The following is a 17,692-nucleotide window of genomic DNA, read 5'->3' as shown; positions in this document are numbered from 1 at the left end:
GCTGTCCAAATGTTATCAAACGCAAATATTTATCCATATTTGAAATGCCGACAGAGAGTGCTCGTGTTTACATGTACATAACAAACAGCAGCGCAATTGGATGATGCCAGAAAAGTCACGACAAGCCCTCCGGGCCAGTGGGCTCGCAAATACAAATCAATTCCATTGTGTTTTTGTGTTTTGATCCGCACTAACAGAGCTGCTCTGACACACCACGTCCCAAGCTGCCGTTTGGCTAGGAAAGACCAGCAAAAGGGTCACATTAGCATAAAAATTTGAGCAAGAAGAATGTTAATCGCAGATCGTCAGGAAGCAAAGGACAAGAGTCGGGCGCTTTCCCCGCATCTGTCATGCATGTCCGTTATTCTAGGTGTTCCTGACACAATTTGCAGATTGCTCAAGAAGCGGCGGTCAGATTTGAGCTTGGTTTGAGGCTCAATTTGGCTCAGGAATTGGGAGCTGCTAAACTGTGACATTCGAGACTCAACCCTTCAGCTGTCCAGACATTGCCCCAGAGAGGATAAAAGTGCAGAGCACATAACAGCGGTGATGATTTCAGCAATCCGGTGTATGACACTGTGAATTATGTCCAGCAGCCACCTGTCCTATCCTCCCCGCACACCTCCCTCCTGTAATACAGCGCTAGCGGGGCCGGGGTCATACCTAAGCTTCCCTCGGTTTGTACCGGCGTCAGCGATTCCCTTTATAGACTGTTCGCACAATATGCTGCACAGCACTTTCTGTCTTTCCCTCTCTTTCTCTCTTTCCCCCTCAAACAAGCCCAGACGAGCACCCGTGTTCCCTGAGTGGAACCCAGCTGGGGGTTTTTAATTAGAGGTTAGGATTTTGTAACGGATGTCTTTTTCATCTGCGTGTGGACCCCACGTGTGCTATTCACTCATGTAAGCTGATGCCGCTGACATAACTTATGGCCATAACTTTGTGCCTACTAATCAAAACATGCTCCGAAAGCGTAAACACGCTTTAAACGGCTACTTTTGATATTTTTCTTGAAAAGAAAGGCTGCAGTGAATGCCTCTTTGTCAGTTCAGGTTTTTTCCCCATCAATTTTACGGAGCACCAAGGGAGCCGTGACAGACACAGGAAACACTTCATTAATCAAACCGTTTTCTATGCAAACAGCATTTGTCAATGTAAAACAAAGGCTTTTGATACAAAAAAAAATAAAAAAATAAAACAAAGGAAGAAATCCCATTAACGTTAAACATGATTTTTAGGTATGAGGAGGCTTTTTCTGCCTGTGTGATTTCCCACCCCTGTGAAAAAGTGATCCGAGTGTGTTAATGTATGTGCGCAGTCATATAAGGCATGTTTAAAGCTTGATATTCAAATATCGCTCATTCCATATCAATTTCAGTTGAATAGGCCATATGCCACATGAAGTTGAATTGGAATTGGAACTGAAATGACAGAGGGAATTTATTGAACAGCAATTTGATTCTAGTGAGGCATTCTGGGAAATTAAGTGTCTTTCCACCCTTGTTAACAAAAGTTAATTTATTCATTTTAATAAATTAACTGTATTAATAAAGATGATTATATCTATATAACTATTATATAATATAATATATTATATAATATATTACTATTTGTAACAAAGTTCGTAAATAAGGAGGGAAGAGGACAGGGTCGGCGGGTGACTACTGGCTGTTTATTAATCAGCAAAATAATAATAACAAAACAGTGCAAACAGGCACAAAACAATCAACATAACGTCACTTCACTCCAGCAGCAGACAGACATCCAGGAGTGGGGAAAACAGCCAGTAGTCCTTCTCTCTCTCGCAGGCTCCTGTTTCTCCTGGCATTAAATACTCTCTCCACGCCAATTACTGAAACAAGAGACAGGTGTTTACTATTTGCGTCTAATCCACTCAGACACCGCGTGTCTCCTCCCTCTCTCTCCCGCTGCAGACTCCACTGAACCACGCCCCCCCTGCCACATACCCCCACCGCCCGACTCAGGCCGGGGAGCCGTCCGGCCTGCAGCCCCCCCCCCCCATTTCTGGAGAGGAAATCGGCCACAGCCATCTGAACACCCGGCCTGTGGACCACCTTGAATTTAAAAGGCTGTAAAGCTAGATACCAACGGGTGATCTGCGCGTTGGTATCCTTCATGCGGTGGAGCCACTGCAGAGGAGCGTGGTCCGAACAGAGGGTGAATTCCCGTCCCAGAAGATAATAGCGGAGGGTGAGGACAGCCCACCTGATGGCCAAACACTCCTTCTCCACGGTGCTGTACTTAGTCTCTCTCTTAGAGAGCTTGCGACTAATGTACAGCACCGGCCGTTCCTCACCCTCTATCTCCTGGGACAGGACAGCACCCAGCCCCCTGTCCGACGCGTCCGTCTGCAACAAAAAAGGGAGAGAGAAATCAGGAGAGTGAAGCAACGGCCCGCCACACAGAGCAGCCTTCACTTGGGTAAAGGCCTGCTGACACAGCTCCGTCCACTGGACTGTATCTGGTGCCTCCTTTTTAGTAAGATCAGTCAAGGGGCTGGTGAGGTCCGAATAATTAGGCACAAACCTTCTATAATATCCCGCCAGCCCCAAGAACTGTCTCACCTCCTTTTTGGTCTTAGGGCGCGGACAGGTCGCAACTGCTGCCGTCTTATCAATTTGGGGACGCACCTGTCCATGCCCCAAGTGAAAGCCCAGATACTTTACTTCCACGCGCCCAATTGCACACTTCTTCGGGTTGGCCGTGAGCCCGGCTCCCCTCAGCGACTTTAAGACCGCCCTCAAATGCTGCATATGCCGCTGCCAGTCATTACTAAATATGATGATATCATCAAGATAGGCAGCCGCATATGCAGCATGGGGCCGTAACACCCTGTCCATCAGTCGCTGAAAGGTAGCCGGTGCCCCGAACAGCCCGAACGGAAGTGTAACAAATTGGTGTAATCCAAACGGCGTCGTGAAAGCTGTTTTTTCTCGGGATAATGGAGACAAGGGGATCTGCCAATAACCCTTTGTTAAGTCCAGTGTCGAATAAAAACGAGCCGTACCAAGCCGGTCAAGCAATTCGTCAACCCGTGGCATTGGATATGCGTCGAATTTCGACACAGCATTCACCTTGCGATAATCCACACAGAACCGAACCGAGCCGTCCATCTTAGGAACCAAAACTATCGGGCTCGCCCAGTTACTGTTGGATTCTTCTATTACCCCCATTTCAAGCATCGCACCTAATTCTTCCTGAACTACTTTTTTCTTGTGTTCAGGCAAGCGATACGGCCGGCTGCGAACCACCACGCCCGGCTCTGTCTCGATATGGTGCTGAATGAGGTTTGTACGGCCAGGTAGGGGAGAAAACACGTCAGCAAACTCTGCCTGTAATTTGGTTAAATCAATGAGCTGGGAGGGCGAGAGGTGATCTCCCCCTGGGGCCAGTGCAAAAGATTGTTTTTTATATTCGCCTCTGGCCCAAGATCATCCTCCCCGCTAATCACCGTCGCCAGCATCACTGATTCTCCCTCATTCCATTTTTTCAGGAGATTGAGGTGATAAATTTGACGTGCTCCTCTCCTATCTGAGCGTATTACCTCATAATCGAGCTCACCAACTTGCGGTGTGACCTCAAACGGTCCTTGCCACTTTGCAAGTAATTTTGAACTTGACGTTGGGAGTAATACAAGCACTTTATCTCCCGGTGCAAATTTACGTAAATTGGTCCCCCTGTTATACAGCCGGCTCTGTTTGTCCTGGGCCTGTAACAAATTCTCCATAGACAGCCGCCCCAAAGTGTGGAGTTTTGTTCTCAGGTCCAGCACATACTGAATTTCGTTTTTAGATTGAGAAGGTCCTTCCTCCCAAGCCCCTCTTATGACGTCTAACACCCCTCTGGGCTGACGACCATAGAGAAGCTCGAAGGGGGAAAACCCCGTGGAGGCTTGCGGGACCTCTCGCACAGCGAACAACAGGGGTTCCAACCATTTGTCCCAATTTTTGGCGTCTTCTTGAACGAATTTACGAATCATTGTTTTAAGCGTGCGATTAAAACGTTCGACCAGCCCGTCCGTTTGTGGGTGAAAGACGCTGGTCCGAATCGATTTAATGCCCAATAATTCGTAAAGTTCGCGTAACGTCCGTGACATAAACGCCGTGCCCTGATCAGTGAGGATTTCCTTAGGAATCCCCACTCGGGAGATCAAAGAAAACAGTGCGTCAGCAACACTCTTAGCGGAAATGTTGCGGAGAGCCACTGCTTCTGGATATCGTGTTGCATAATCCACAATGACCAATGCAAAACGATGTCTTCTTGCTGATCGCTCTAATGGCCCGATGAGGTCCATGCCAATTCTTTCGAAGGGGATCTGCATTAATCGGAGGGGGCGCAAAGGCGCTTTTGGGGTGGCCGGTGGGTTTACCAACTGACATTCACGACAAGCCGCGCACCACCTGCGCACATTCTCGTGAATGCCCGGCCAAAAAAATCGGGTCATGAGACGATTTAGTGTCGTTCCCTGTCCTAAATGACCAGCCATTGGATTAGAATGAGCCGCTTGAAAAAGCATTTCCCTGCGGCTCCTAGGAACTAATAACTGGGTTGTATCCTCTTTTGTCTGAGCGTCTTGGGTCACTCGATACAACCTATTTTTTATGATTGCAAAATATGGATAGGTAAGCGGTTGTCCAGGATGGAGAGGCTGACCGTCGATGGTACTGACCTGTTCAAACGCGCGTTTCAGCGTCTCATCCTGAGACTGCTCCAGGGGAAAATCATCGCGCTCCGAGAAAATAAGTCTCTCGATTTCGCTCTGTTCCCCTGAGGCAGTACTCAGTGGTCCCGGTTCAGTCTCTCCCGCCTGCACACTCGCGTTCCCCTCCGGTGCATTTTTTCCCCAAGAAGCATCCGTACATAAAGCCCCCAATAATTCTGTAAACGCTGGCCAATTCGTTCCCAAAATTAACGGATGCTGGAGGTGCGAATTAACTGCCACCTCAACACTATGCTTTTGACCCCTGAATTGAATAATGACTGGCACAATAGGATACTCTACCACATCCCCGTGCACACACCGCACCTTAACCACGCGGCTATTATCCAATGCCCCGGATTGTATCAGATTTTGATGGATCGAGGTCTGGTTACATCCTGAATCCACCAATGCCTGATAGGTACCCCCCTCGATACTCACAGGTATTTGGTACCATCCAGCTTGACCGGGGGCAGCCTGCGGGACATCCGGGACCCGGACCATTGTTCCCACCTCCATCACAGGACACCTGTCCACAAAATGGCCCGGGTCCCCGCAACGCCAGCAGGCCGGCCCAGACCTCCCCGCCGCTCCAGTGGCAGAGAGTGGATCAGACGGCTGGCGTGGAGAGAGCGGAGACACAGGAGCCGTGTCCAACCCGGCTGGTGCCAGTCGGGTTGGACACCCGAGACTCTGGGAGTTGAATGGGGAATGTGACCATTCCCGCCCCGCCCCCGGGGCGGGACTCGAGGAGGGCCGGGTGGACGAGACCTAGGTAAAGGGACAGGGCGAGAGAGAGAAGGAGATGGAAAAGAGGGAGAGAGAGAGACTGATGGCAGGGGTTCGCCGACCCCGGGGCACGCCACCATGTGATCCTCCGCGAGTTGGATAGCCGACTCCAGCGACGTGGGGCGGTGGCACTGGACCCACTCGGCCGTTCTCCTCGGAAGCCGAGTGATAAACTGCTCCAGTACCACTCGGTTGATGATCTCCTCCACGTCACTTCCGTCGGCCAGCAACCATTTGCGGCAGGAGTCCCGGAGCTGTTGGGCCATCACGAAGGGCCGGCCGGACTCGCCCAGCTCCAGGGAACGGAACCGCTGGCGATGTTGTTCAGGACTCCGGCCGACCCGCTGGATGATGGCCCTCTTGAGGTCGTTGTAGTCCAGGAGGCTCCGCACCGGAAGCTGCTGTGCTGCGACCTGGGACTCCCCGGAGAGCAAGGGGACCAGGCGCATCGGCCACTGGTCCCGCGGCCATCCAGATATTTCGGCCGAGGTCTCAAAGAGATCAAGGAATGCCTCCGGGTCGTCCTCAGGCCCCATCTTATTGAGTGGAATATGGACGGGCACAGCATGTTGATCCGTGGCTTCCGGCCGAACCTCCCGGTCCATCCAGCTCCGGAACCTCTCGCGGTCTTCCTGCTGGGCTTGGAGGACGGCCTGGAACCGCCGCTCCTGATCTTGACGTAAGTCCAGCAGGGCCTGGTGTTGATCATGTTGCATGACCGCGAGGGATGTAATAAGTTCCGCAAATGGTGCGGCGGAGGACTCGGGCCTGGCGGCGGCATCCATCTTCCCTCCCGGGTTTCGGCACCAGTGTAACAAAGTTCGTAAATAAGGAGGGAAGAGGACAGGGTCGGCGGGTGACTACTGGCTGTTTATTAATCAGCAAAATAATAATAACAAAACAGTGCAAACAGGCACAAAACAATCAACATAACGTCACTTCACTCCAGCAGCAGACAGACATCCAGGAGTGGGGAAAACAGCCAGAAGTCCTTCTCTCTCTCGCAGGCTCCTGTTTCTCCTGGCATTAAATACTCTCTCCACGCCAATTACTGAAACAAGAGACAGGTGTTTACTATTTGTGTCTAATCCACTCAGACACCGCTTGTCTCCTCCCTCTCTCTCCCGCTGCAGACTCCACTGAACCACGCCCCCCCTGCCACACTATTATATAATAGTCCATAGGGAGCAAAGTGGTCTTAAATTGTGACAGTCTTTATTGAATCTTGCTTAAGCAAGAAAAAAGTGATCTCAAGCCTCATTAGAGAAACAAATAATGTAGGAGTTAAAAAGATCAAAAGTCATGTTCCATTCAGGTTCAGTCACAGGAAATAGAATGCATTCCAAGGGACATAATCGTGCTTGAGCCTCTCAAACTGACAGAAAACCAAAAACAACACCACCTTTCCAGAATACAATAAGTAGCAAGGCTCATTAGACAAGACATACACTGAATTTATAGGAGGTGGCACCACTATAACAAAAACGGGAAACAAACCATACAAATTCTCACAACAGTTACAGCACAAACTCTGGAATAAACATAATACATTTAAAGGTGCAATGTGTACATTTTAGCAGCATCTAGAGGTGAGGTTGTGAATTGCAATATAGAGAAGCTACGTTGGCCAACACAGGACAAAGATGTCATTGTCTGACACAGCAGAGAGTAGCCAGTCAAGCAAATGTGCTCTGTAGAGCAATTTGTCTGTTTAGGGCTACTGTAGAAACATGGTGGCGCAAAACGGCGAATTAACATGTAAGGGGACCCGCGGTGTATGTAGATAGAAATGGCTCATTCTAAGGTAATAAAAACATAATGGTTCATTATGTAAGGTCTTTATACATCACTGAAAACATATTTATGCATATTATATTGCATTTCTGTCAATAGATCCTCCTAAGATTTACACATTGCACCTTTAACTAAATTTAGAGCCATGGATAGATTTTAGTTAACGCAAAAAGAATTCTATAAAACAAAAATCACATTTTCCTATGTCCCCTCTAATACATCAAAGTTGGTACATTCTCACTTCCTTTAGAATTCCTATAAAAACAGTTAAACTTCCCGTTTAAAGGTGCCATAGAAGGTCTTTTTAAAAGATGTAATATAAGTCTATGGTGTCCCCTGAATGTGTCTGTGAAGTTTCAGCTCAAAATACCCCATAGATTTTTTTTTAATTAATTTTTTTACTGCTTATTTTGAGGCATCATGAAATATGAGCCGATTTAGGCTGTGGCCCCTTTAAATGCTCACGCTCCCCGCCCACGGAGCTCGCGCTTGCCTTTAACAGCATAAATAAAGTTCACACAGCTAATATAACCCTCAAAATTGTTCTTTACAAAGTGTTTGTCATGCAGCATGTCTAATCGCGTAAGTATGGTATTTATTTGGATGTTTACATTTGATTCTGAATGAGTTTGATAGTGCTCCGTGGCTAAAGCTAACATTACACACTGTTGGAGAGATTTATAAAGAATGAAGTTGTGTTTATGAATTATATAGACTGCAAGTGTTTAAAAAATGAAAATAACGACAGTCTTGTCTCCTTGAATACAGTAAGAAACGATGGTAACTTTAACCACATTTAACAGTACATTAGCAACATGCTAACGAAACATTTAGAAAGACAATTTACAAATATCACTAAAAATATCATGATATCAATGATCATGTCAGTTATTATTGCTCCATCTGCCATTTTTCGCTGTTGTCCTTGCTTGCTTACCTAGTCTGATGATTCAGCTGTGCACATCCAGACATCCTGCACTTGTCTAATGCTTGAACATGGGCTGGCATATGCAAATATTGGGGGCGTACACCCCGACTGTTACGTAACAGTCAGTGTTATGTTGAGATTCGCCTGTTTTTCAGAGGTCTTTTAAACAAATGAGATTTATATAAGAAGGAGGAAACACCGGTGTTTGAGACTCACTGTATGTAATTTCCATGTACTGAACTCTTGTTATTTAACCATGCCAAGATAAATTCAATTTTTAATTCTAGGGCACCTTTAAACCTTTTTGTCACTAGACTGGTCCATTCCCACAACACACCAGGTACCAAACATTTCAAGTCATCTTAATTAAAAATTGAACTTCAACAATTTGTGATACATTTTTAACATTGCATTTTAGCCAAAGACTGTTTTAACTGGTTTTAATGTTTTAACCTTAAGCCAAATAACTAAGTACTGACTCTATAAATGACGAATAAAGATATTAAAATTTAAAAGATATTTGTCTTTTCATTTATCGATCAATAGAAAGATGAATGTATAAGAATCATTTAAAAATCCTGGCCATCACAAATATATTAAATAATATTTAAAATGATATATTTCATAATATATATGATGCCATCATCTTTAGAAAAAAAGTTCTAGTGAAAAATTACATTTAAAAGACTTACCTTGAATTTCAAGTTATTTTACTTCCTTACATTCCAATTCGAATTAACTATTAAATAATATGATTTGACTGTTAAGTTATAATTAAATTAAATTAGAATGGACACATCTTAAAAATACCAAACAAGTTTTTTTTTTTTTTCTTTTTTTTTTCTCATGAGGCGGCATTTATTTTTATATGTGCAAATACCAGCATAAACAACAACAGGACATGATGATTTTCACATTGTCATATCATCTCGCACCTGCAGTGCTGCTGTGAAGAGAGGAAAACAGACAAAAATAAGCCTACAAGAAATATATTTCAATTAAATGATTAATATAATTACAAAATGAAGACACATTTAATCCTCTGGCAACAAATGTAGAACTAGCGCAGGCTTATAGCCAGGAATGAATCACCTAAATTGTCGTTCTGTACTCCCGAAATTGTGTTATTGACACAGTGATAACCAAACCAATGTTTAGGCATCTCATGGCCGTTTGGTATCCGCTTTCATTTAACAATGTAATATTAGAAACAAAAGACCCATTATGTCCATCAATTATAACGTAACCAACATTTACGGAGCGCTCTTTTGCAGTGTTGCAAGGGTAAGTGTGATTGTCAACCTGACAAAAGGTGAATTTATCTGCAGTGTGTTTTAGGTATTTTAATCACTTTTTAAATTAAATAATTACTTTTTTACTGTTTAACTGCTAGCATTAATCTGTCAAAATTATTACTGTCAGATAACAGTTTACTAGTTAATTATATGCCTAAATGTAATTTAAAAGCCATTCTCAATTAAGTTCCGAATAGTGCACAACCCTGAACAGGGGGGAGTGTTCAGGAAACCTTTTTGAAACAGTTATTATTTTTGCAATTCCATTTGGTGACACTAGTGGCGTACATGCCAATGGTGTTCTACAATAAATCTAGAAGTACACGAATGCTGCCTTTTCTGCTGAGCTCAGCCCTTTGCAGAGAGCATGATAGCTCCCTCTTTGTATTCATGCAGCATCTCCCAAAGAGAGAAATCTTAAGAACGGTCACTTACCATTCTGACAGCTCGTTGCTAGGCATGACGCCAACCTCCGTGCGGAGTGTAAAATCATGAGTCAGCATTTTCAGATCTGGTGCCAGTGTTCATCTGAAATGTCAAACAAGCCAAATATGCCTGTGGTTTAGTGATAATGACAACGGAAGGTGAATGAAACCATTAAGTGGGCCAAAACCAGGGCTGTGACCTATGTAACATCTATAGAGTCCAAAGAACACATGCAATTTCCCTGCTACTAGGTCTATTCCCTCTTGGAACAAGGAACAGCTAGGAATGGAATGGCAGGTAGTGTTTTATAAAATTGAATGGCATTATCATGCTCAGCAACTGAATTTTTAACTCAAGGACAAACACTCAGCTCTACTCAAGAGCTTAGCATTATAATCAATGGCTCTCTTAAGCAAGGATGAAACTCAAATTCTTGTTTCAGAATGAAACTGTTGTATGCTGTTGTTACTATTAAGGGCTGATTAAGATGTATGGTGCTTTTTAACACTGCATATATGCATATTCTACAACCAGCCAGTTGCTTTAAAAGGATAGTTCACCCAAAAATGAAAATTATCCCATGATTTACTCACCCTCAAGCCATTCCAATTGTATATGACTATCTTCTTTCAGACAAACACAATTGGAGATATATTTAAAAATATGCTCTACCAAGCTTTTAATGGTACATGGGGCCTGTTTTGAACCACCAAAAAAATGCATCTATCTATCTATCATAAATATAATCCATACGGCTCCAGCAGGTTAATAAAGGTCTTCTGAAGTGAATCGTGTCATGCGTCAGGTCAGGGGTTACTCTTCCACTGCAAATCGATGTGTACGGTCTGCCTGAAGCTAGTTATTATACTTAATAAAGTTTTAAATATGGATATTTTTCTTACAAAACCCATCGCTTCGCTTCAGAAGGCTGTTATTAACCCCATGGAGCCATATGGATTATTATTTATGATGGATGGATGGATGCATTTTGAGCATCAAAACAGCCCCCCCATTCAGTACCATTATAATGCTTGGTTGAGACAGGATATTTTTAAATATACTCTATCTCAGTATATACTCTTTTGTGTTCATCTGAAAGAAAATAGTCATATACACCTAGGATGGCTTGAGGGTAAGTAAATCATTGGATAATTTTCTTTTTTTTGGGCGAAATATCCCTTTAAGCTGCACAGCTGACACAGTACATTTTTAACAGATAGGAATGAAAAGAAAGAGACAACAAGGGTATAGTTTAACTAAAAGCCGCCAAGCTGAATGATCGTCATGTAGGAATGATGTTCTGGATGACAATGTTAAAGATTTTAATCTAGTCCTAATAGACGGCAGTGGTTAATTTACTACTCGCTCGGTCAATTCTTTTCATATTGTGCAGACAACTCCAGCAACTCAGTTCATTAACTTTAGGCCTCAAAGCCAGGCTCTTAACATTTTAATTAAAAGAGTAAAAATCCATATCAACAGATTAAGGACCCTGAAGCTCAATGAATACAGTTAAAGACCAGCTGAGGTCCCTGCCCAGCTTTTTCAAAAATGGGGTGCCAGGTTCTTATGCTAAAGTCTAAATTGATTTGAAGACTGGAAATCAGAAAGTATTAGAAGGCTAATCTCTTTCTGATAAGGTTTGACTCTTTTAAGGTTGTTATTAGAACATTTGTTTCTTAATTGGAGCTCTAATCAGATTTTAAATGAATATTTAAAAAAATCCCAAAACCAAGTTGGTTATTTTTTTTTATAGGGGGGGTATACTGGATAATACTGGAACTTATGAACTTAAATAGGAATGTATTTACTACTTACTTGGATACATTTGCTGGCTCCCTTATTTTACATATATGCACAGAGAAGCAGTTAAAAAGTTGGCTAAACAATTATTCACAGACCTATAATTTACTTGGATGTAATTATAGGAGTCAAGATTTGGCTGGTTAGCATTGTCCAGTTAGCTCGTGCTATATATATTAGCTTTTTTTTTTTTTTTTTTTTTTCCTGGCTGCTGGTTTTCAGCCTGTCTTCTGCCAGCTGACTGATGTTGATTTAAAGGTGCCCTTGATTAAAAAATTGAATTTACCTTGGCATAGTTAAATAACAAGAGTTTAGTACATGGAAAAGACATACAGTGAGTCTCAAACCCCATTGTTTCCTCCTTCTTATATAAATCTCATTTGTTTAAACGACCTCCGAAGAACAGGCGAATCTCAACATAACACCGACTGTTACGTAACAGTTGGGGTGTACGCCCCAATATTTGCATAATGCCAGCCCATGATGTTCCCAACATTATAAAAGGCATTAGACAAGGGCAGCCAGTTAACGTCTGGAGCTGCACACAGCCGAATCATCAGACTAGGTAAGCAAGAACAACAGCGAAAAATGGCAGATGGAGCAATAATAACTGACATGATAGCATGATATTTTTAGTGATATTTGTAAATTGTCTTTCTAAAAGTTTCGTTAGCATGTTGCTAATGTACTGTTAAATGAGGTAAAAGTTACCATCGTTTCTTACTGTATTCACGGAGACAAGAGCCGTCGCTATTTTCATTTTTTTAAACACTTGCAGTCTGTATAATGCATAAACACAACTTCATTCTTTATAAATCTCTCCAACAGTGTAGCAATAGCCGTTAGCCACGGAGGACAGCCTCAAATTCACTCAGAATAAAACTTTAACATCCAAATAAATACTTTACTCACATAATTCGAAGCATGCATGCAGCATGCATGACGAACATCTTGTAAAGATCCATTTGAGGGTTAAATTAGCTGTGTGAACTTTGTAAATGCCCTGTAATATAGTCGACAGCTGGTGTGGCAGGGAGCACACAATTTAAGGGGGCGCCGCCGAGTGTAAATCAGTGCATTGTTAATGATGCCCCAAAATACGCAGTTAAAAAAATTAATTTAAAAAATCTATGGGGTATTTTGAGCTGAAACTTCACAGACACATTCAGGAGACACCTTAGACTTATGTATACATCTTGTGAAAGAACGTTCTTGGGCACCTTTAAATGGCCCAATGATACCTATTTCCAGGTATTACAGACCACCTTAATTTGACTAGAGACAGGTGTTTTACTTAAAAGTACTCAAAAGCTTTTAAGTAAGTATCAGAAAAAGAAGGTTTGGTATATGCGACACATATACACAAATACACACAAAGTATTAGTGAGCCATTATAAGTGTTTAAATGTCTTCTTTGTCCCAGCTGTGTCCAAAATCACTCCAGGGTCATCAACAACATATCAATACAACCTTTAAAACACTGGACACACCACTCACTCATAGTCAGCTGTAACCCTGAGTCTCTCACTTACAGAACAGCTCCCTGAAGTTTGATATGATGGGATCAGGCAGGGGTCTGCGGGAGCCTGAGTACGCTGATGGATGAGGGATTGAAGGCTAGCCAGATGATAGATCTGGACTGGAACATGTCCGCCGAGTTACTGCCAGAACTGACAGCTCAACACAATGGTGATGTCTATAAAGATCTGGATGTCTGAATGCATGTATGACAAGGAGAGGGAGCAGGGATGAGGAAGAGAAAGAAGGACTGTTTAGAAGATCTCTCTAGCAGCGGGCTATGATGTAAAATCCCTAAATTTCTCAGGGATATTCATGCAGGGAATAGCAAAGTTTAATTTGGGCTATATTACTTACCTATTCTAGATACAGCTGTAGCTGAGAGGAAATAAGATCTCTTGTGATGATGATCATTTTATGTTAAAGCTTCAAAATGCAGAGCAGTTTAATCAGTAAGAATCTTTTAAATATTAATATACCCCAGATGCACATTTATGGGGCTTCCTGACTCTGGACACATATAATGTGTACAGTTTTTATCCTTTGGATGGTCTGAATTGTCTAAAACTGGACATTGAAAAAGCAGCCAATTCCCTGATCAGATTAATTAATTTCTCAATAAGAATGTTTCCATATTTTCTTCAAAAAGTGGAGAAAGTTTTAGAGAAAATGCTAAATTATCCCATCATTCTGAATGGGACTAATTTGTTTTTTTAGCTTTGCTGTTGGTCTGTGTGGGCTCCTGTGATCATGATGGCTTTTCAAAGCAGACCTCAAAAACAAGGAGCATGATGGGAAGCGACTGAGCGTTAAGAGGGAGCGCCAGGGGCGACACGTTAGCAAAGAGGGCCACAAAACTCTGCATTCCAGTTGCCAAGGCAACCAGCCGAACATTCTGCGTGTATACAAAAAGGCAAGCAGGTTTGACTGCGAGGCAAACGCACAACTCAAATACTCAGTTATGCAGAGCGGCGTATGGATGATTATTTAGAGACTAAAAAAAGAGTCTGAAATTGCTCTGCAGCTCTAATTGTGAATTTCAGGGAACATAAACTTCAGAGCCATTTTGGGAAAGCTACTGTAATTGTGACAAAGTGGGAAACAGAACTGAGGGAGCTTGCTTAAAATAGATGCTGCATTTAGTACAATTAGCTAAAATAAATAAATTAAAATATTATTTATTTGACTTTTTAATGCGTTACAATTAATAAAAAAAAAAAAAAAAATGTCTGAAATAAAGACATATATTTATGATATTTTAAAAATCACAGTAAAAAATAAAAATAAACAAATCTGTCCACTATGAACCCCCACCTTCAATAAGATTTCACAGGTCATAAATCCCTATAGAATATAATTCATTTTCCCCTCAAGATACCCAAAATGTGGTTTTAATGTTTGTGGGGTAATTAGGTTAAACTATTGGAGAATGCCAGTGTTTTGCCTCAGGTGGATGGTTAATGTGTACAGAATTATGTTTCAGGCTAAATCATGAGGCTTCAAATCTAATCTGGAGCTGGTCCTGATTTGCATAATGTTCTCTTTTTAAATATGTATATTAATAAGCAGATGAGGACATGGGAAGTGGAGTACATTAGCATGCTTTTAAAGGAACTCGTGTGATCTGTGATGTGGCCAGGGCACAGTCTATGCATTGCATTCAAATAGAGGTTCTGGGCATATAATGAGCCTGGGCCAAGGGGAAACTGACATGATTAAGAACTGAATTCCAAATGGTAATATTTTCACTGTGGTTTTAGTTCAGGGGCCTGTACCGTGATGGTAGTTGAACAAACTCAGGGTTATAGGATTAGTTTCAAGTTGACAAAACCAAACCACTCCAGTCTGGCTGTGTTGCTGATCATCAACTTTCTCTGTCAACCCAGGCTTTGATCCTGAGAGAGAGCCAGCGCAATTCAAAACTTTTTTGCTGAAGTTTAAGAGATTGAGAAAATGAAGAATTTAAACGCATTTACACTAAAGAAAATACTTGTCCATGAAAGAGGACAATTAAAAGAAATTATCTTGCTCTATCAGTGCAAATGAAACTTGTATATTTGATTAATAGTGATAGAGACTCAAATCACATGTAGTCATTTTTAAAGAGTTATCTATTAATTCTACAGCTTATTTATATTACATATGATCTGTATATATTAATATTCATTTAAACTAAATGCTTAATAATTTCTAAACTAAAATTGTTTGTGTGTAATGGATTAATAATAATATAGATCATATAATAAATATATGTCATATATAAATCATAAAATAATTCTAATTATCATTAAAGCCAGACAATTTCATCATTAAATATTTGTTTTTACTATATAGTGAGCTTGAATTTTGAGGAAGATAAACTGAGGGAGTGTCTTTATTGTGTCGGATGTGTCAGTGTCACTTTGCTCACATCTGATTGGTCCAATTTCAGTTTGAGATCTCTGAACAAAACCTGCCCTGAGGCAGGTTAGCCGTGGAGCGTAAGTTACTATGGTGATGAACACAGCTAAAAGCCAAGTCACTTTCATGGTACCTAAAACCCAGGATTGGTGCAAACTAATCTGAAACTTACAAACCCGATTCCAAAAAAGTTGGGACACTATACAAATTGTGAATAAAAACAGAATGCAATGATGTGGAAGTTTCAAATATCAATATTTTATTCAGAATACAACATAGATGACATATCAAATGTTTAAACTGAGAAAATGTATCATTTTAAGGGAAAAATAAGTTGATTTTAAATTTCATGGCATCAACACATCTCAAAAAAGTTGGGACAAGGCCATGTTTACCACTGTGTGGCATCCCCTCTTCTTTTTATAACAGTCTGCAAACGTCTGGGGACTGAGGAGACAAGTTGCTCAAGATTAGGAATAGGAATGTTGTTCCATTCTTGTCTAATACAGACTTCTAGTTGCTCAACTGTCTTAGGTCTTCTTTGTCGCATCTTCCTCTTTATGATGCACCAAATGTTTTCTATGGGTGAAAGATCTGGACTGCAGGCTGGCCATTTCAGTACCCGGATCCTTCTTCTACGCAGCCATGATGTTGTAATTGATGCAGTATGTGGTCTGGCATTGTCATGTTGGAAAATGCAAGGTCTTCCCTGAAAGAGACGACGTCTGGATGGGAGCATATGTTGTTCTAGAACTTGGATATACCTTTCAGCATTGATGGTGCCTTTCCAGATGTGTAAGCTGCCCATGCCTACACGCACTCATGCAACCCCATACCATCAGAGATGCAGGCTTCTGAACTGAGCGCTGATAACAACTTGGGTTGTCCTTGTCCTCTTTAGTCCAGATGACATGGCGTCCCAGTTTTCCAAAAAGAACTTCAAATTTTGATTCGTCTGACCACAGAAGAGTTTTCCACTTTGCCACAGTCCATTTTAGATGAGCCTTGGCCCAGAAAAAACACCTGCGCTTCTGGATCATGTTTAGATATGGCTTCTTTTTTGACCTATAGAGTTTTAGCTGGCAACGGTGAATGGCACGGTGGATTGTGTTCACCGACAATGTTTTCTGGAAGTATTCTTGAGCCCATGTTGTGATTTCCATTACAGTAGCATTCCTGTATGTGATGCAGTGCCGTCTAAGGGCCCGAAGATCACAGGCATCCAGTATGGTTTTCCGGCCTTGACCCTTAAACACAGAGATTGTTCTAGATTCTCTGAATCTTTGGATGATATTATGCACTGTAGATGATGATAACTTCAAACTATTTGCAATTTTTCTCTGAGAAACTCCTTTCTGATATTGCTCCACTATTTTTGGCCGCAGCATTGGGGGGAATTGGTGATCCTCTGCCCATCTTGACTTCTGAGAGACACTGCCACTCTGAGAGGCTCTTTTTATACCCAATCATGTTGCCAATTGACCTAATAAGTTGCAAATTGGTCCTCCAGCTGTTCCTTATATGTACATTTAACTTTTTGTACCTCTTTTTGCTACCTGTCCCAACTTTTTTGGAATGTGTAGCTCTCAGGAAATACAAAATGAGCCAATATTTGGCATGACATTTCAAAATATCTCACTTTCAACATTTGATATGTTATCTATATTCGATTGTGAATAAAATATACGTTTATGAGATTTATAAATTATTGCATTCCTTTTTTATTCACAATTTGTACAGTGACCCAACTTTTTTGGAATCGGGTTTGTACCTGGCTAACCAGCTAATCCGGCTTCATGGTACAGGCCCCAGAAATGTGGTTTATATGTAAAATTGAACCAGGCTCCGTTTCAAGGGCTTTAATGGTCTCTGTGGTATTGTGGCAAGCAGGGCAGGTTCGAGAGCCGTGGGAACGGCGCGAGTGTTAATGAGCGTCACCTGTGCGCCACACCAGTCACGAGTCTGTCTCACACTATCGTCTTTCACTGTCGTCATTCCTCCTTAGACTGGTGTGGTGCG

The 17,692-nt window shown here is 42.1% G+C and overlaps 1 protein-coding gene and 1 long non-coding RNA gene across 2 annotated transcripts in view; one reads left to right on the top strand and one right to left on the bottom strand.

Moving 5' to 3' along the window:
• Positions 1–13,474, top strand: part of LOC125259331 — a 57,858-nt gene extending 44,384 nt beyond the window's left edge. Inside the window, exon 2 of the long non-coding RNA XR_007182775.1 lies at positions 13,290–13,474. This is a non-coding gene — a long non-coding RNA (uncharacterized LOC125259331). The remainder of the gene's footprint in view (positions 1–13,289) is intronic.
• LOC125259330 lies at positions 1,730–6,523 on the bottom strand. The gene is made up of 2 exons (XM_048176913.1): positions 5,162–6,523; positions 1,730–1,852 (listed from the first exon to the last, which is right to left on the bottom strand). The coding sequence occupies exon 1, from the start codon at positions 6,292–6,294 to the stop codon at positions 5,239–5,241; it is 1,056 nt and encodes a 351-aa protein (XP_048032870.1). The 5' UTR covers positions 6,295–6,523; the 3' UTR covers positions 1,730–1,852; positions 5,162–5,238.
• Positions 13,475–17,692: the final 4,218 nt, after the last annotated feature.

This window comes from Megalobrama amblycephala, linkage group LG23 (assembly GCF_018812025.1).
Source record: "Megalobrama amblycephala isolate DHTTF-2021 linkage group LG23, ASM1881202v1, whole genome shotgun sequence".
In the NCBI taxonomy this organism is placed as follows: domain Eukaryota; kingdom Metazoa; phylum Chordata; class Actinopteri; order Cypriniformes; family Xenocyprididae; genus Megalobrama; species Megalobrama amblycephala.
The sequence above is the reverse complement of the archived record's forward strand: the minus strand, read 5'-3'. Positions and strand labels throughout refer to the sequence as shown.

What these genes read in the sequence shown, in the direction of transcription:
- LOC125259330 (XM_048176913.1), bottom strand. Translation starts at nt 6,294, where the DNA reads ATGGATGCCGCCGCCAGGCCCGAGTCCTCCGCCGCACCATTTGCGGAA.